This window comes from Anabrus simplex, chromosome 12, assembly GCF_040414725.1.
Source record: "Anabrus simplex isolate iqAnaSimp1 chromosome 12, ASM4041472v1, whole genome shotgun sequence".
In the NCBI taxonomy this organism is placed as follows: domain Eukaryota; kingdom Metazoa; phylum Arthropoda; class Insecta; order Orthoptera; family Tettigoniidae; genus Anabrus; species Anabrus simplex.
The window spans coordinates 59,923,759-59,944,625 of NC_090276.1; the positions used below are offsets into that span (position 1 = coordinate 59,923,759).

General features: G+C 38.0%; 1 protein-coding gene across 4 annotated transcripts in view; it reads left to right on the top strand.

Annotated features, from left to right (window-relative positions):
• The window catches only part of LOC136884222 (UDP-glucosyltransferase 2), a 104,923-nt gene that overhangs the window by 54,225 nt on the left and 29,831 nt on the right, over positions 1-20,867 (top strand). Inside the window, exons 1-2 of one of the 4 annotated variants that reach the window (XM_067156280.2) lie at positions 797-856; positions 9,934-10,180. In XM_067156280.2, coding sequence (XP_067012381.2) covers positions 9,934-10,180 — 247 coding nt within the window. In that variant the 5' untranslated portion in view covers positions 797-856. Of the gene's footprint in view, positions 1-796; positions 857-4,238; positions 5,599-9,933; positions 10,181-20,867 lie in introns of those variants that run through there. The other 3 variants (XM_067156281.2, XM_067156282.2, XM_067156279.2) reach the window with 3 other exon arrangements.

The window sequence follows — 20,867 nt, forward strand, 5'->3', positions numbered from 1 at the left end:
GGTAGGTGTGCTATTTACCAACTGATGAGCCCAACTTAGCACACTGGGGTGAAACTCTGGTAACTAGGAATGAGTTAGCTGGAAAATTTATAATGTCCAATAATGGACCAACTATATTGGTATTAAAGCAGCATGATTTGTTCTGCATAGTATTACAAAATAGTTGCAAATTTTCACCTTGGAAGACCTGGGAACAAGGAGACGAGCTGTTCAACTAAGCGGTATGTTTTGAGCTGTCAGTGCAGAGATGGTGTGGAATGACATTAGCAGACAATTAAGTTTGAGTGGTGTTTTTAGAAGGAGGAAATATCACAATATGTATTAGAAAGGGCAAAGTGGGATGCATATTCATTTACAGGAAGAAGAGTTACGGATTGGAATAATTTACCAAGGGAGATGTTCGACAAATTTCTAAATTCTATGAAATTAAAAAAGAAAAGACCAGTTAAACAACTGATAATGGATCTGCCACCTGGGTGAGTGCCCTAAATGCAGATTGATTGACAACAGGAATTAAGCAGATGAGGCTGAATTTCCAGCCCGAACAAGGCACTCCCTAAACCAAAGGCGAGCTCATCTTTCTCTCCTCTTTATTTTACTTCTGAACAAATGTTATGGTACCTACAATGTTTCCCAGCATTGCCAATATTTCCTTGAGATGGATCAATGACTGGACAGTGCAAGAGGTCCAAGTATGTGTTTATCTGATGATAAAAAGTTACCTCTTTAAGCTTTGAGATGACTCAGCATCTTGTTGTCAGATAATTGTGTGGCCTTGGCCTGGAGTTCTCTTACAAGGAGGTGGGAGGAACAGCATTACACAGCTAGTCTGTCTGCTGAAGTGGCTTACACAAAGGTAAAGGGAACTAAAATTGTTGGTACAAAGGCTTAATTACAAATGGCATGTTGGCATATAAATCAGCTCAGCTGATGAGACCATAGACTATCTCTGTATCTGTGCAGTGTGGTGTGGTGTTATGATGGCACAATAATAATAATAATAATAATAATAATAATAATAATAATAATAATAATAATAATAATAATAATAATAATAATAATAATAATAATAATAATAATATTTTATTGATAGCAAAAAACCCTGTTACATAGTTGCTAATATTTATTTTCTAATCAATACATTTTTTTTTTTACTAAGACTAGTTTTGGCCGATGTAAACAGCCAACTTGAGCTAATTGTAGCAAGAGAGTTTAAGGAAGGACATAGTGTCATCAAAATTGAATGTCTTAATACAAACATCAATAGGACTGAATCTTAAAAAGCCATGACCACAAATATGGTCGCAAAAACACATATGTACACAATTAAAATATTCAGTGTGGTCCATATATAAGGATTTTTTATCTTGATGAACATTTGTTAATTTAAAAAAAGACACTAATTTATCATTGTCTGTTGATGTTCATAAAAAGAGTAAGTTGTGAACATGTGTATAAAAAGCTGATGATATTACAATACACTCGTCGTGAACACTATTATTACTGTGTTGAGCTTACATGATGAGTTTTCACTATATGAGGTGGTCCACCAGCCCTTTGCGATCCAGTTTTATCCATCCCTTCACATTTACTACAATTCGGAATGGCATTGGTCCCTCTACCTAAACTGGGGTAATATAACGAGACTGTGTTTACGGGCTAGAAGACAGCAGGAATCGTGAGCACCACTATTAATTCTTTATGGGTACCTCGAATGAACCCGTAAAACAAGTTCAGATATGCAGAACACGTACTTTAAAACAGGAGGTGGATGGACAGCCCGGGAGCACAGTACTGTATAGGCTGGGAAGTGGGCGCCGTAGGTCAAGTGTTGCAGTAGCTCACGTGACTAGTGCATGGTAGGATGAGTGATAGTTGACAGTGCTCGAGGATTAGAAGGTGCAAGTCCCATGCAAGTATTTTTTTAAAGCCATTTGCCTGGGATGTGAAAAGGTTGTGTACTTAATACCGGTATTTTTCACAGACTGATTTGTTTATTTGCCTGGGATGTGAAAAGGTTGTGTACTTAATACCGGTATTTTTCACAGACTGATTTGTTTATTTGGCTCTGAAAAGGGCCGTTGGTATGGAGCTGGGTTGATAGAAGCTAGGAAACATGTGACAGGATTTCAGTTAACCACGTCGTTTAACGCAGCACCTACTCGAACTGATGACCTTCATGGTCAATACAGAGCTGCACGCGATGTTGTAAGGACCATCTGGCCCGTTGCAACTTCTCTGGCGAAACGGATGGGCATGTCTCAGTGATGACCTGTCTAAGGGGAAAAGGACTGGCTGGCTCCTGGGCATATACCAGTTGTTTTACATGGCCCCACAAAAAAAATCCAGGGGCGATCTGGTGGGCTGGGGGTCAGGTCCTCCCCTTTCTATCCATTTATCAGGATACAATGCATGGAGATGGTTCCGGACGATCATCGCCCCGTGCGGTGGAGCACAGTCATGTTGAAACCATATCCTGCAGCGGTCAAAGAGTGGCACAAGTTCCAAAAACAGTGGTAGTTCATCTTGGGGAAGCCCACAGTGTTGGCTGTCAGATGGCCCTCAAAGAAATGGGGACCGATGAGGTGATTGACCAAGATTCTGCACCATATATTCACACGCCACTGTACCTGAAAAGCTGTCTGTCGCACCCAATGGGGATTATCCACACTCCAGTAATGCATATTGTGGTGATTAACGGTTCCATTGTTGTGGAATCGTGCTTCATCCGTAAATAAGAGAGTCACTAGAAAAGCAGGATCAGTGTCCACATGCTGTAGGATCCATTGACAAAACGCCACCCGGACATCGAAATCATTACCATGGAGCTCCTGGTGTAAGTGCAGATGGTACGGGTGAAACTGGTGGGTATGCAATATCTGCATAACAGATGCTCGACTGACGTTCATCTTCTGTGCAATGGCCCGTGTGCTAGTATGAGGATTATGACAGATAGCGTCAAATGCGACCTCTTCATTGTCAGCAGATGCCACGGGATGATCTCGAACAAGCCGTGTCCTTCCCAAGGTTGCAGTATCCTGCAGGCCTCTTTCCACACTCCGAAATGTCATACCCATCAGTTGCCGTCTATCCGGATAGCGTTCTTGGTACAGGCGTTGTGCCTGGTATGCATTCTGTCTAGCTTCTCCATAGATAAGTAACATATCCACATACTCATCGCTGGAATACATCTCGAGGCAGTGAATAAACTTTGTGTTGTGAATTGCTTCGAAGGAGGGGAGATCGCGCAGCTACATATTTACCTGCCATCGCATGTTGTTATTGTTCCAATGGGGCATACTTTGCCCTACCTGTGGTCTACGAAGCTCCTTATCCTCGTCCAACCCAGCACCATACCCAATGCAACGATACATACGGTCTTTTACAGGGTCAAATAAACAAATCGCTCCTTGGAATCTATCTTGTATGCAACCTTACCTCATCCCAGGCAACTGGCTGTTAAAAAAATTCTTACGTGGGATTCGAACCTCCTACCTCAAGCACTGTCCGCTATCACATATCTCCCCGCCCGCTTTCCATGTGAGCTACTGCGACACTTGACCTACGGCACCCACTTCCCAGCCTATACACTGTGCTCCCGGTCTGTGCGTCCACCACCTATTTTGAAGTACGTGTTATGCATATCTGTACTTGTTTTACGGGTTCATTCGAGGTACTCATAATGAATTAATAGTGGCGCTCACGTTTCCTGCTGTGTTCTAGCCTGTAAACACATGTCTCCTTATATTACGCCGGTTTAGGAAGAAGGACCAATGTCTTTCAGAATTGTAGTAAATGTGAAGGGATGCATAAAATTGGATTGCAAGGGGCTGGTGGATCATCCAGTATAGTCTACTGAAAACACATAAAAATGTGCTGTACATATGATTGAAGTATTTGGTTTAGATTTCCTTTTAAAAAAATATATAATGTTACCATATTAGATAGACTAATGTCACACATGATAAAATTTGACTAGTGGACTTTAAATTCACTAATTATAATTTGTAATATGTACATAATATATTTTTTTGCTAGTGGCTTTACGTCGCACAGATAGGTCTTATGGCGACGATGGGATAGGAAAGGCCTAGGAGTTGGTAGGAAGGGTTGTGGCCTTAATTAAGGTACAGCCCCAGCATTTGCCTGGTGTGAAAACATAATATTTTTAAAGTGTTCATTTAGTTGTATTTGCACTGTATATTGTCAATTTTAGTCCATGGCTGAAAATGACCCATGATGGGGTTGAAACTGGTGCCATTGTATGAGTGATTTGACATCATATTATAGGGTCGATGCGTGAGTTCTTGCAGTTTCATTTGGGTTGGCAACAATGAGGCGTGAAGGGATTGCTTATCCCTCTTCCATTGTTTTAACTGAGTTTGGAGTTTGTATGTTGTGAAACACAGATTTTCTTGATTGTGAACATATTATTTGTGTATATTTCAGACAAACAGATAATGGAATGTCAAGTTGAGAAAAGTGAGCATTTCCAACACATTTGACTCTCTGAGTTTAACCAAGGATCCAGTGCAGCAAGAGCTTCGAGAACATTTTGTGAAGTGTACGGGAATGAAGCAATTGCTGAAAGAACAGCACAAAAATGGTTTTCCTGCTTTTGAGCAGGATGGTTTGACATGTCTGATGATCCACATTCTGGAAGACCTTCAGATTTTGATGAAAATCGCTTGAATGAATTGCTTTATGAGAATCCTCGTCAAACAACGCAGAAAATGGCACAAGTTTTTTAATGTGATCAGTCAACTATTGTAAGCCATGTGCATTCGATGAGTAAGGTACAGAAATTGGGTATATGGGTACCATGTGTTAAGTGACAGTAACAAAATTCAGCAAGTAAACATTTGTTCGTCATTGCTTCCCGAGCACTTGTTGGCTTGTGATAGGCACGAAACATTCCTTTTGAACATTGCCACCGGTGACGAGAAATGGTGCCTGTATGTCAACACGAAGAAGAGGAAAGAGTGGCTCAGCCCATCAAGAAAAGCAACTCCTCGTGCCAAGGATAGTGCCCATCCACAGAAAATCATGTTGTGTGTTTGGTGGAACAAAGATGGCATTCTTCACCATGAACTTCTTCCGAAAAACGTAATGATTACCTCTGCTGTGTATAAAGACCAGTTAAGATGGCTTGCCATTGCTATTGACAACAAAAGACAAAGACAAAACTAATCTTATTGCTCCATGATAACGCTCGTCCGGTATACAGCGCAATTGACCAAAGGTGTGATTGCTGAACTTGGCTGGGAACCTCTTCCTCATGCTCCATATTGTCCTGACCTTACCCCCTCAGATTTCCATCTTTTCCGCTCTCTTTCTAACCACATTCAGGGCCGAGTGTTTTCCCGATGAAGCTTCTCTTCACCAATGGCTAACAGATTTCCTCCAGTCAAAACCAAAACAGTTGTACAAGTGAGGCATTCAACTGCTCCCTGAATGTTTGTAGAAAGTCATAGAGAGTGGAGGTTAATACATCACTGAGTAATTGTGAGTTACAGTGCATGACAGTGACAGTAAAATAATATAAAATATAAGAACCTCACAAACTTATGCATCAATCAAATAAATTGTATTGAATAGGTGGGCCTTCATTTTAATTTCTTATTAATGTGAATGTTTGTTAATACTGATCAGGATGAAGCTTATATTGTGTGATTGAAGAGGAGGGTTAATCAATTTTATATAATAGGGTAAGCTTTGAGAAAAAAAAAAGAAAAAATACACCATATAATCTAAAATGATTATTTACCTAACAAATGTGGACATGTTTCATCTCTTTGAGTCGTCATCACCACATGAACACTTAAATAAGATTAATAGCACATAAATAAACACTTCTGAAAGGAAATCATGAATGTAGTAATGACATATATATTTAAAAAATAAGGTTCCTAGAAGGAAACCGAAATTTAATCTCACTGATTTGAAATGTTAAAAAACATTTAAGCTCTTTACACTTTTTCAATCTTGAAATAACCAGTGTTTCGCCCCAGTGAAGGAGTGGGCTCATCAGTTGCATTGCTACGAGACACCAACACAAGCCTCTTAGGTAGGACAATGCAGTGACGGTGCACTAGGGAAAGCATGTGCCTCCACTTGTACGGCGCACTAGCCGCCAGCATCTTGGAAAGGTGTAGCAATCCAACTGATGAGCCCACTGCTACACTGGGGCGAAACGCTGGTAATTTCATGACTGAAGAAGCCTAAAGAGCTTAAATGTTCTTTGATATATATATTGATGATTGACACATTTCAAAACCAAATATTGGAGCTCATTGAAAAAAAGTTCATAAATTTACCACAAGATAGTTATCTTAATCTATCTATATTTTTTCTCAAGTTATTTAGTCAATATGGACCAACATGAGCACGAATACTTGTAAAGAGTAAGCTTTCCTGAATTAAAAAAATATCATTATAATGTGTAGCTTTCTGCAGAAGGTGTATTTCAAATTATCATTTAAATATGATATTGACCTGGATGGTAAGAGACATCTGAATTGTTGTCAACCTATATTGAAATCAGACTGCTCAGTTAAAGGCCCAGTAAACTGATGAAAATTGATTTTTTGTTAATTCAGTTAGATTTTTTGAGGAAGAACTTAAAAAATCTCCATTAGCTTGCAAGAAATGAAGATCCTAAGTTTTAGGTAGAGGACAGTGTGATGTCACTGTTGCCTTACAACAGAATATTGCGCGTCATTTCCGTCTGTCTGCGAGTGTTTCTCAGTGTCAGCACATTGTTTGGAATGAATAATCAAGTCCAGAAAAGTGAAGCCTTATCATTTTGAACTAAAGTGCACAGCATCTCAAATAGAAAATGTACCACCGGCATCTGTTATTTTGGAAAGACAGGGAAACACCGGCTGGTGTAAGTGCGAACATAGTGAAGCAATGTCCACCGCTGCTGAAAGTTTCTGCTGTAAAGAGAGTGAAAGAATAAATAAAATGCACAGAAGTGTGACGCGTATTGTTTGGCATGAGGACTTTTCTAATGTTAAACACTGAACGTTATCTTAATACGGATAAAACAAAGATTCCCTACGAGGGTTGATGACCTCGATGTTAGGCCCCTTTAAACAACAAGCAAGCAGGATCCCCTACATGAGGGTAAGACTGGGTATGAAAACTAATGCTATCTGTCAGCCTGTAGCCTTTCGCCAGTTTGTCTAGTAGGTCAATTTATGGACTTTTTTTGTTTTAGAATTTGCTTTACATCACACCGACACAGATAGGTCTTATGGCGATGATGGGAAAGGAAAGGGCTAGGAGTGGGAAGGAAGCGACCATGGCCTTAGTAAAGGTACAGCCCCAGCATTTGACTGGTGTGAGAATGGGTAACCACGGAAAACCATCTTCAGGGCTGCCGACACTGAGGCTTGAACCCACTATCTCCTGGATGCAAGCTGACAGCTGCATGCCCCTAACCGCAGGCCAACTTGCCCAATAATTTATGGACTCCTTTAAGAAGAGAGAAGATAAATGTTATATCATCTTGTGTAGTGAAGGTAATCTGAGAACAATATCCCCAAAAAGGAGGTATGTACATAGGATCTGGGTTGCTGAGGGGCAAAAACCAGATTCATGTTTTGCAGCAGGAGCAGATTTCATTCCCCACATATTTAGCACAGGCACAGAACATCATCTTTAACTCACATTTTCTATTTTGTCTCAGGATTCCAGCTGTATATTTAATCAGTAGTTTGTAACCCTGCTCTCTGAATATGAAACTCATATGATATAAACTTTATGGTTCGTCGCCATAAGACCTATCTGTGTCGGTGCGACGTAAAGCCCCTGTATTGAATTGATATAGTATTGAAAAGCTGGACCATTATGACATAAGTTTAATTATTATTGGAATATGAAACTACTGTATGTCGGGTTGGTGAAAAATTAGCGCAATTAATTTTTTATAGCTGGAGATTTCTCTCAATTGGGGCATCTTTGAAAACCTATGCCTTCTTTCTTCAATGTTTTCCAAGTGCTTGTGTGGTTGCAACCATATAAAACACAGTAAACCATGTTTTCACTTAGGTGTCATATACAGTAGTTGCACTGTCTGATACCGCTATACCTACTAAGAGCACACAGGAGGCGGCTCGTCAACAGTGATGTCACTTGCTCAAGCGCTGTGGCAGTTTTCCGCTCATATCTCCTTAAAAAAAAAAAACAATGCAATCTGCTTTTCAGCATATTGATTAAAATTTAATCTTGCACTCTATGAGATAAGAAAGTAAAACTCCAAAATAAGTTGCCAGGACCTTTGAGGTTGATTTTTTAATTTGCATTATGTTACACTAACACAGATAAGCCTTATGGTGACGATAGGCTATGAAAGGGCTAGGAGTGGGAAGGAAGTGGCCGTGGCCTTAATTAAGGTACCGTCCCAGCATTTGCCTGGTGTGAAAATGGGAAATACCGGAAAAACCCTCTAAGGGGATGCAATCAGTGGGATTCGAACCCACTATCCCCCAGATGCAAGGTCGCAGCTACGCGCCCCTAACCGCACAGCCAACTCGCCTGGTTTTATTGGTGATGATCCCAAAACCTGAGCTATTGAAATAAAGGAAGGAGTGTCATAAGACTGTGTTCTGAAGAACTGGAAGGAAAACAGCACTGCAGCAGGCCTGTGCTTAAACACGGCAAAGACCAAACAAAGTAAAGGTCGTAAGCAAACAACCACTTAACTTGACGATAGTTGGCACATCACTGGAGCAACTCCAACACTTCAAGTATCTCAGCTGTATACTTGATCACAGCTGGAACATGCTGATGAAATCAAGCCCTGGATTGAACAGGCAAGGACTACATTCAAGTGAATGACTAAAATCCTCTGTAACAGAGACTTTAATATTAATCTCCGTCTTCATTGTTCCAAAGAGACCATTGTGCTCTTTCAAGTGAGTGACTAATTTTTAGACCATTGTGTTTAGTTCCATAGATGTGAACCTAGAAAAGACATGAAGGTTTCATGCCCTTAAATACATCATAACTATATGGTCTTCCTTCCTGGCGCTCAACGACCATGGAAAATATGAGGAAACCAGAGGGTGTGCAGTGACGAGCAGTATGTTTAATTAACAAACACATCCCTTTAAACACAGCCAGGTCATTGCCACCAGTGAACTTGTTATGTAAACAACTAGACATAACCTTTCTTAAGAAATCTCTGACAGACAACACACACCTCTCCCCTTTCCACTGCCTGCAGCTTAATTACTGCTCTGTTAAGAGAGGCCAAGGAGTTACTCTTGTCCCTCCCCTCAACAGAACAACCTCATATTTAAATGGATTTTAAGCAAGGTCTGCTTGTCTATGGAATCTTCAACCATCTGATGTAAAACTGCTTCCTCTTCCTCAGTTCCTCTGCATAATAAAGAAAATGTATATGTAATAGAAACCCATATGTGATGTATATAACTTGTATACATTAGAATTGCAAAAAAAATGGGTGCAAGTACAGTTGAATGTGGGTGTGGGAGTGGTTGTGAATGAGTGTGTATACAGGGGTATGAGTGAGAGTATAAATGGCTGGGTCTTCTTACTCTAATATGTATAGAATAAATCAAGATAATTATTATTCTAAGAGTACAATGTTTGGAATGTAAATTTAAAATTATCTATATGTGTGTAAATATTCAGCAGAGTTTATGTACACATACATATGGGTATGGAGGCACTTCTGTGTATGTGGGGCTTGCCTTTTCTCCATCAACCATCCCTTAATTGTACATGTACAATTTAAGCAAAAAAAACAAACAAACAAACAAACCGTCCAAGAAATAATGTTATAGTATTACTCTTTTGTGTTCTTTTTCCTCTGTTCTCTGTGTGTGCTTCTCTCTCTCTGTATCTCATGTGACTGAGACCCACCAAGACGGCAACACTGGACCATAGATATTCATTTTGCAGATGGCACATCCACGGTGCTTCTGGGCGACGGTGTTCTTCCTGGTCCTCGCTGCAGGTGCCAGCAATTGTGCTCGCATACTTGCACTGTTCCCTGTACCTGCCAAGAGCCACGTGATCTCCTTCAGTGCTCTGACACAGGAGCTTGCACGACGAGGTCACCAAGTGACTGTTGTGAGCGGGTTCCCTGTTAAACCTCCAATGGCAAACTACACTGATATCACAGTTCATACGAGCTTCTCAGAAGAAGGTGAGTCTTATCTCAAAATATATAAAAGTCAACGTGTGTCAGTCTGTATGTACTGTATGTGTTCTGTTATAACTTGAGAACAACTGGACATGTTTTTACTGTTACCTACAGGTACGCACCCCATTTTTTGAACCTAAAACTACAGGACATTTCCAATGCAAGCTGTGTGGCACTTTAGAATGTACAAAACTGTGAGATAGGAATATTAGAAAAATAAGATCAAAATGTATTTGTTTCACAAATATTACAACATTCATGCAATTATAATTTTTTTGGTTGTCTATATATTAAAAGAGTTTACTAAAAGCAGCTTTGTCAAATCTATCCGTCTGTTCTATTGGTCGACTTGCTTCATTTCTGTTTTATTCCCTCCCGAATTACTTGCCGGTGATCCCGAATTACTTGCCGGTGAATTACATGACATAGTTAGGTCTCTACGTTCAGCCAACTTTGAGTAATCATAAAATCAAATCATCAAATGATCACTCCAATAATTGCAGGTGAAGGCTTACCCTAACCCGCAATACATTCTGTACTTAGCAGGCTGCTAAGCTACTAACACTTTCATTAGTATTCTGATATATGTGGTTTTCATCCTTAGTAATGTCATTGCATGCAGCCTTCTTTGATAACTACCTGTCAAGCCAGAGAGTATACACTTCTTCTGATGATGGAAGAATACTATTCTCTGCAAGATACTCGTTGATTCTCTGACCTTTCCTAGCTTCTAAATATACTCAGCAGATGACGGGTCATTCCTAATAACTTACATGCTGCTAACACTAAATAGTCTACGTATGTACGGATGGGAAGGTATCAACTAGCCTTCTGTATGACCATTAATAAAGCGCAGGGATAAACTTTTGAAAAAGTGGCAGTCTACTTACCTGAACCAGGATTCAGGCATGGCCAATAGGGAACATGCATGATCCGGGGTTTTAATTAAAAATATGCTAATCTGATTCAAAATTTCATGCATAATTCTAAAATGTGATCAGAATGTACAAATAATAACTCCAAACATGATAAAAATCTACGAAAATGTCACGTCACGCAAGTACGCGATCTCATTGGTCTGACGTCATCGTACAGGTTGACTGAATTAGCAGACGAAATAACACATAGTATGCTGTGAGAAGCAGGATACACTTCGCGTATTTCTACTTTACGTTAGTGTCTGGTATGGTTAAATTCAAGGTCTATACATTGGATAATAATCTGACTGGTATATTTTAGACTGAAAATGAATCCTGCGCAGACAGTGAGGCAGAAAACTTATAAATGGTGTATAGTTCCGATGTGCAATAGCACATCGCATACCATACCAAACAAATTGTTTATAAACGTTCCAAAGACGCTAAAACTAGGGAGAAATGGATTTTGGCGAGCCGGAGAAATGCTGGTGGTATATCGGAAAAGTCTACAGTTTATTTTTTTGGAGATTTTTTTTTTGCTAGGGGCTTTACGTCGCACCGACACAGATAGGTCTTATGGCGACGATGGGATAGGAAGGCCTAGGAGTTGAAAGGAAGCGGCCGTGGCCTTAATTAAGGTACAGCCCCAGCATTTGCCTGGTGTGAAAATGGGAAACCACGGAAAACCATCTTCAGGGCTGCCGATAGTGGGATTCGAACCTACTATCTCCCGGATGCAAGCTCACAGCCGCTTTTGAAGATTTTAACGTAAGATGAATTTGTTTGAATTTTCAAATCACTTTTCCATGTCAGCTGTTCTAGTGGTAAAACTTAAAATTTTAATGTATGATGCTTTATTTAAATGCTTCAATTACATCTTGGAATATGAAAGTAATAAACAGTGCATTAAATAATGCTTTTTTTTTTTTTTTTATTGATATATACAGTCGTATCAGCACACACGTTTTTAAAACATAACCGGTTTTCGGACACTAAGGTCCATCATCAGTGTTAATATTTAAATTTAATTTCACATAAGTGTGTTGTCAAAATGAGTTAAAAATGAGTTTAAATTTGTAGCCCTGTTGACATCAACTGTAAAATGAGAAAAAAAGGAACCAAGTGTTAAAATTATGAAATCAATACATGTAAACTTACAATGTTGTTGTAAAAATTATGGACATACCATGTTAAGGCTGGCTTTCCTTCGTGCTCAGGCTGTTGGTCGAGTACTAACGAGCGTTCAGCTTTAACTACGGAACCGCACTGCAAGCACATGATGTTACGTCACCTCAAGGTTACGTAGTGAGCACCTGATGTTTACGTCAACTCAAGATTGTAAACAAGATGTTGCTTGCGGCTGTTTCATTTAAAATTTTATCTGGTTCCCTAGTCTGCGCTAAAAATATCTCAATGTTTTCACGTGTATTTAATTCAAATCCATAATTACCTTTAAAAATTAACTTCATGTCCTTTTCGATCCCTAAAAAGCTATGGTTATTGTTATAAATGTGTTCCGCAAAAGCTGAATACTTGTTGTACTTTATTGCCTTAAAATGTTCTTGATATCTTTGATTTAAGGTTCGCCCGGTTCTACCTATATAAAACTTTTTACAGTCGTTACAAGTGAGCCTGTATACTCCCGAATTAGTATATATATCTTTTTTATTGACACTGTGTGCATTATATATATGTTCTGATATTTTATTTCTGGTTCGGAAAGCTGTTTTTAGTTGAAATTTCTTAAATATATTCGCGATTTTAAAAACTTGACTTCCAAAATATGTAAATGTCACAAATTTATTATGTTCATGGATTTTCTTTCTTTTCTCATGGTTTTTCTTTTTTTCTCCATTTTCTTTCTTTCGTATAATATTGCCTATCATTTCTGGGTTGTAGCCATTTGCTTTAGCAATTTGTTTTATTATTCTAATTTCTTTCAGTTTGTTTTCATTACTCAAGGGAAGTTTTAGTAATCTACTAATGTAGCTGTTGTAAGCTGATTGTTTGTGGGTTCCTGGATGGTTGGAATCTTTATTGATGGTAGTGATGGCCTGTGTGGGTTTCCTAAAAATATCGAAATCTATCCTATTGTTGGTTTTTGTTAATGTGAGATCCAAGAAATTTAACTTTTTATCGATTTCTTTCTCCATAGTGAATTTAATGTTACTGTCAAGCAAATTCAAACAACCCAGAAATGTTTCGGGAGTAATGAGGTCTCCATTTAAGAATACTACCGTGTCGTCAACAAAACGGACCCATAATTTTATTTCTTTCTGATATGTGTTCAAAATGGTTTTCTCAAGATTATTTAAATAAATATTGGCTAAGAAACCTGATAGTGGGCTCCCCATTGGTAAACCTGTGTTTTGCTGGTAGTACTTCCCGTTGAATGTAAAGTAATTATTTTCTAATGTTAGAGTTAATAAGTTTATCGTTTCATTAATTTCTATGTGACTTAGTCTATCTTGATTCTTTAAGTTTTCTTCTATTAAGTCTATGGTCTCTTTAATAGGAATATTGGAATACATGTTGGTCACGTCATATGATACCATTACAGTTTCTTCGTTTATTTCTGTTGATTGTATTTTGGAAATAGCTTCCAAAGAATTCGATATTGAATTACTATTTTCTAGTGTAATGTGGTTTTGTAAGTGTTTAAGTAAATATTTTGATAATTGAAATGTGGGGCTGTTACGACAATTAATTATAGGTCTAACAGGGTAATTCTCTTTGTGAATTTTTGGGAGAGACTTTAAAGTTGGGCATCTTGGGTTCATCAGGACTAATTTTTGTTTCTCTTTTTCATTTATTATGAACTGTGTGTCCTTTAGAGTTTCTTTTATTTTTGTGTTTAAGTTCTTGGTGGGGTCCTTCTTTATTTCCTTTATGCCATTTGTTTCTATGAAATCAATTGTTTTTTGGATGTAGTCGTCTTTATTTATGATAACTGTGACGTTACCCTTATCTGCTTTAGTTACAATCAAATTATTATTTTTGATTTTAGTTTTTAGATTAGTTATTACTTTTTGTTGTGTACTACTTTCTTTATTTTCTGTAATAGGTTTGTTTTTGATGTTTTCAATTTGATTTGCTACTAAGTGTCTTACAGTTTCTTTTTTATTGTCGGGGACTTTTTGGATAGCTGATTCAGTTTCTGTTATTAGTTGTTTTAATGCGGCATTGTTAATGTTTTGTTTAAAACTGTGTTTGTAACCTAGTTTTAATAGGTTGGTTTCATTTTGGGTTAAAGGTGTGTCCGAAATGTTGACAACAGGTTCACAAAATTCGTGTTCAGTTAAATTATTGGAATCATCACGTGTATATTTGTTCTTAAGTTTATTTAATTTATTCTGAATTGTTTTCCGTTTTTTCTCAAGTCTAATTCTTATGTATTCGTGAATGTGTGTTGCGAGACATGTCCATTCCAGTTTATTGAATGTGTTCATAAGTTGAAGTTGAAGTTGAAACGCTTCTTCATTTAACTGGTCCTTCTTTGCATGTAGACTCTTGATTTCACTTTTTAACCATGTTGTTCGGGCTATTTTGACAGCTCGTTGGCAAGATATTGATGTGTTATTGCTTTTCAGATTAACAAAATTCGGTGTTAAGCTTTGCTTTAAGCATTCGTGATTGAACTTAATGTCCTGGGTTGTTTGAATTTGCTTGACAGTAACATTAAATTCACTATGGAGAAAGAAATCGATAAAAAGTTAAATTTCTTGGATCTCACATTAACAAAAACCAACAATAGGATAGATTTCGATATTTTTAGGAAACCCACACAGGCCATCACTACCATCAATAAAGATTCCAACCATCCAGGAACCCACAAACAATCAGCTTACAACAGCTACATTAGTAGATTACTAAAACTTCCCTTGAGTAATGAAAACAAACTGAAAGAAATTAGAATAATAAAACAAATTGCTAAAGCAAATGGCTACAACCCAGAAATGATAGGCAATATTATACGAAAGAAAGAAAATGGAGAAAAAAAGAAAAACCATGAGAAAAGAAAGAAAATCCATGAACATAATAAATTTGTGACATTTACATATTTTGGAAGTCAAGTTTTTAAAATCGCGAATATATTTAAGAAATTTCAACTAAAAACAGCTTTCCGAACCAGAAATAAAATATCAGAACATATATATAATGCACACAGTGTCAATAAAAAAGATATATATACTAATTCGGGAGTATACAGGCTCACTTGTAACGACTGTAAAAAGTTTTATATAGGTAGAACCGGGCGAACCTTAAATCAAAGATATCAAGAACATTTTAAGGCAATAAAGTACAACAAGTATTCAGCTTTTGCGGAACACATTTATAACAATAACCATAGCTTTTTAGGGATCGAAAAGGACATGAAGTTAATTTTTAAAGGTAATTATGGATTTGAATTAAATACACGTGAAAACATTGAGATATTTTTAGCGCAGACTAGGGAACCAGATAAAATTTTAAATGAAACAGCCGCAAGCAACATCTTGTTTACAATCTTGAGTTGACGTAAACATCAGGTGCTCACTACGTAACCTTGAGGTGACGTAACATCATGTGCTTGCAGTGCGGTTCCGTAGTTAAAGCTGAACGCTCGTTAGTACTCGACCAACAGCCTGAGCACGAAGGAAAGCCAGCCTTAACATGGTATGTCCATAATTTTTACAACAACATTGTAAGTTTACATGTATTGATTTCATAATTTTAACACTTGGTTCCTTTTTTTCTCATTTTACAGTTGATGTCAACAGGGCTACAAATTTAAACTCATTTTTAACTCATTTTGACAACACACTTATGTGAAATTAAATTTAAATATTAACACTGATGATGGACCTTAGTGTCCGAAAACCGGTTATGTTTTAAAAACGTGTGTGCTGATACGACTGTATATATCAATAATAATAATAATAAAATAATTACATCAGCACTGTCAAAATGGCTTTGATATTTTATAATGATTAAATAATGCTGGTTATTAAAGTATTCTCCAAACCTAACCTATGTTTCGGGTGATCCATGTCAAGATAATAAATCAAAGGGGTCATGAACCATTTTGACAGCTCTAATTCTACCAATATATCTTGGCATGGGACAGTTATGTATGTCTTTATTGAAGAGCTTAATTGGTTAAGAAATGTAGGCTATATCTAAATACTCTATAATGTAACGAAGAATAGGCGTGTACATCATGAAAGGAAACAACGTGAATTTAACAAATGTATAACTCTACACAAAACCAATGCTTGTCTGTTGGGGTCTTATAAGTTAACAATGCTCAATTATAATAATTATCATAATATTAATGAAATAAATAACATAATTGCACACAGGTGAAAATAGTGATGTAGGTGTTTAAAATATCCAACTTAGCCTAAGTTTTAGGTTATACAAGCCAAGTCAATAAACCGAAGGGTAAAAATACCGCGCGAGTTGGCCGTGCGGTTAGGAGCGCGCAGCTGTGAGCTCGCATCCGGGAGATAGTGGGTTTTGACCCCCACTGCCGGCAGCCCTGAAGATGGTTTTCCGTGGTTTCCCATTTTCACACAAGGCAAATGCGGAGGATGTACCTAAGGCCACGGCCGCTTTGTTCCCATTCCTAGGCCTTTCATGTCCCATCGTCACCATAAGACCTATATGTGACGGTGTGAAGTAAAGCAAAAAAAAAAAAAGTAAGTCACAGCACCCAAAGACATTCCTGTATTGAGCGACTAAAATGTCACCAGGACACTTTTCTTTCCTGATATGCTCAGCTTGTTAAAAGCCAAATGTAATTAATGTTATTGGCTACACGCCCCGCTAACTACTTCTACGATTTCCGGAGACGCCAATGTGCAGGAATTTAGTCCTGCAGGAGTTCTTTTACGTGGCAGTAAATCTACCGACACGAGGCTGACGTATTTGAGCACCTTCAACTACCACCGGACTGAACCAGGATCGAACCTGCCAAGTCGGGGTCAGAAGGCCAGCACCTCAACAGTCTCAACCACTCAGCCCGACTTGTGAAAACTAGATGATGTCATATTTATCTTTATCATGTTTAACTTTTTCCCTCCACAAAGATATTTAATTCTCTTTCATGGGCCCCGGAAGTGGGTAGGCCAGTTGTCCCAACCATAAACATATATATTTTTTTGGGAATGATAGATTATAGCCCTATAGTACTATGATCTTTCTTTCTTTCTTTCTTAATCAGTTTATCCTTCAGGGTTGGTTTTCTCTCGGACTCAGCGAGGGATTTCACCTCTACCACTTCAAGGGCAGTGTCCTGGAACGTGAGACTTTGAGTATGGTGATGAAACTGGTGAGGAGGGCCATTACCTCGCCCAGGCTGCCTCACCTGTTATGCTCAACAGGGGCCTTGTTGGAGGATGGGAGGATCGGAAGGGATAGACAAGGAAGAGGGAAGGAAACGGCCGTGGCCTTAGGTGCCTGGAGGAGAAGTAGGAAAATACGAAAAACCACTTCGAGGATGGCTACTCAGTTGACCTCCCGAGGCTGAGTAGACCCCGTTCCAGCCCTCGTACTATTTGTTTTCAACTTTCATGGCAGAACCGGGAATCGAAACCGGGCCTCCGGGAGTGGCACACATTAACCACTACACCACAGAAGCGGACTAGTACTATAATGCTACCTATATGTTTATGTTAGTGCTGAAATCCGATTTCTTACTTTACTAATGCTGAAAGCCCAAAAATGTAATGTTATTCTTTAATAGGGGAATCAGTCTAGAAGGAAATGTTGAAAGTGATGTGATATCTATCCAGGTTCGTTGTTATCCTAATACTATGGGTTACAGTACATTGCACGTATATAAAAGACGCCACTTACAAACTTGCTTGTTATCCGCGAATTTCTGCGGCCACAAAAGTCACACATTTCAAGAATGATGACATCTACACATGGTAGATTGTCTGACTGTGCTGTTTTGAACCTTTCTTCTGTCATTTCGAAGTTATTCGCGATCATGAATAATAAACAATCGGCTTTTAGCAACGGCTGATGCACAACGGCTGGTAGAGCTCCATGCGGTACTGGATCGTGACGTCACAGCGCGCCGCTTACGTCAGAGGCCGTTTCACTCGCCTTGCAGAAAGGCACTATTAAATATTTTTTTAATGGTAGAAAACAAGGCAACATACACAATGTAATACGTTTACGTACTATTTCATTGGTGTACTTTTCAAAAAAAATAGTTTTGAAAATGATGCATGTTCCCAATTGTATGTAGCACTATCTCAAGCAAGATCATTTGAAAATGTTAAGATCTACATACAGCCGAATTGTCGAAGCACAGAAAATATAGTATGGAAGAAAACTACATTACCAGTTTTAAATGCTCATAAACTATTGAAAAGGGCAGGCAAAACAATATGACTGTAGCAGGCATTTACATGGATCTATAATTTTAATATATCCCTTGACATTTCTTTAAACATGTTGTATATTTTACATTGATGCATTCGGCATTCTGAAATGTATTTTATTTTTTAATGTGTTTTCAATGTTTTTGTCTTATTTGTATTTATCTTGTACACATTCAGTTGAAGATGTCCACAGTTACGGGCGAAACATGTTGCTATAATTATTGATACAGGGATTTATTGTGAAATGCAGAGGTAAGGAAGCATGTGGAATGAATGGCCGTACAGGGGATCACTTCTAGTAATAATTTATTTTAATAAAATTTGGAAATTTTATTTCCTTCCTTTCTTAAAATTCACATAGAGTAATTTAATGATATAACAAGAAACAGTTGAAACCTTTTCTTGAGAGTATTCACATTAAACAGCGAGCTCGTCAGCTCCAACAAAACATTGAGCTTAAAAGTCCTTAATCAGGTACAATATTAATTGGGAGACACTCCCATTCGTTAACCTACATATGACAGAGCAATTGCTTCTGACAAGTACAACATTATGACAGAGCATAGTTGCTTTGAACAGGTACACCTTATAGAATCTGAGCTCCACATACATGGAGGCTAGCCTCAATCAAGCAATCAGTTGCTATTTACAATTTCAATTACACTGGTATTGCCTAGGGTGACCCACTTCATAGTATTCATACACAGGTTGCTGCATGGTAGGGTTATCAATCACAAAGTTTCACTACCAGGTAAAGTACTGTTCCTCAGGGGAACCTAAACATAGACCCGGTTACCTGAAAAACTCTAAAGAATATACAGGGGCATTCTAGTAGGCCTTAAGAAGGAACAGAAAAGGTTACACAAAACAGGCCATTAATAAAAGGCAAACACCAGCACTCCTTAGAAGAATGTTCTGGAAAAGACAAGAACCTAAGTGGACTTACGGCCCAATGATGCAGATGTTAATCCTGTGCTAAGAAGGGTGACTAAAGGGGAACATTTAATGGCCGAGATAAATTTCCAAAATTTAGAGGTTGAAAAACTTTAGTCACCCAGCTAAAGATTAGAAGGGTAGAGTTCCGAGGGTCATCACTCGTGCTCCCTTACATTAAATATTTCCCCAGTAGAGAATATAAGTAGTGTAGGAAAAGTTGATTTTCAACAGCATGAGGTCTTCCTAAGGGGTGTCTAGTCCTTAGGAGATGGTACAGAGAGAGAGGATCGCAACGCGAAATAACAGATATTATATTTTTCTTTCCTTTATTCAATCTCTGGGAGGTCATCCTATCATATCGCCAAATCATAGATATTTACTAGAAAATAAATCCCAATTTCAACAACAGAAAAAAAAAAAAAAAAACAACAAGTTGATCAAGTAAAATTCAACTGAATAATGTCTTTCTCAATCAGACATGTCCATCATAGTTTTCATGACATAAATTAATAATAAAGCATGTTGTAAGTAAATAACAAATCCTAAAGTCTTTTCTATTGGCACTTGCGATTTCAGATTACGCTTTTTACATAAGTTAAATAAAGTAAATTTGGTAATTTCTTCTTGTGAACACATCAAACTCAAATATGAAACACTTGAAATTAAATATGATCTTCTGATATAAAGTTCTGAGTATTGTCCTATTTTTCTTTGTAACTTAATGTACACTCTACGTAAATATTATAAATTGAGAGTTTATGATACACTTCCACTATGAATGAAGCACTCAATTGATATTTTAAAGTTCCAATAAATGAGAATATACGATGAGAGCACACTGTTATTTGAAAGTCTGTCTTTACGTTAAGAGTTGTAAAGCGTTAATTTTCCAAGCTTATGAAATGTTAACTAAGTGAGCTTTTAATGTTCTTTGTCAGTAATGACACTGTTTGTAAAAGTTCTGTTCAAAGTCAGAATTATATTTTTGAATGGAAAAAGCACTGATATCACCTGACATACGCCTTCTTGTTGAGCTCGGACATTTGAATTCTGCTCTGCAAGCAGCAATATGGAACTCAGCTATCAGCAAACACCACGATGTTCCATAGTACCACGTCCCTGGAACTGTCTCTCGTAGTACCAAGTCCACGTTGATCTGCATCAAATCTCCGTCGATCTAGGTCGTTCTCTGTCGATCTCCGTCGATCTACGTCGTTCTCTGTCGATCTCCGTCGTCTCGAGTCAGGATTTCTCGTGTTAATAAAAGAGTGGCTTTAACACGAGAAAGTCCAACTGACTAGGTTGAAAATGTGCACCATTTGATTTTGCACTGTTAGAACTGATTATCACTGTCTCATAAATAATCACCATTCACTGGATGAGAAATACGTCGGAGCACCGTCTATTATCGTAAATCACGATAATGAGAAAATATACTTCCCTGCACAGTTCATCTTGACA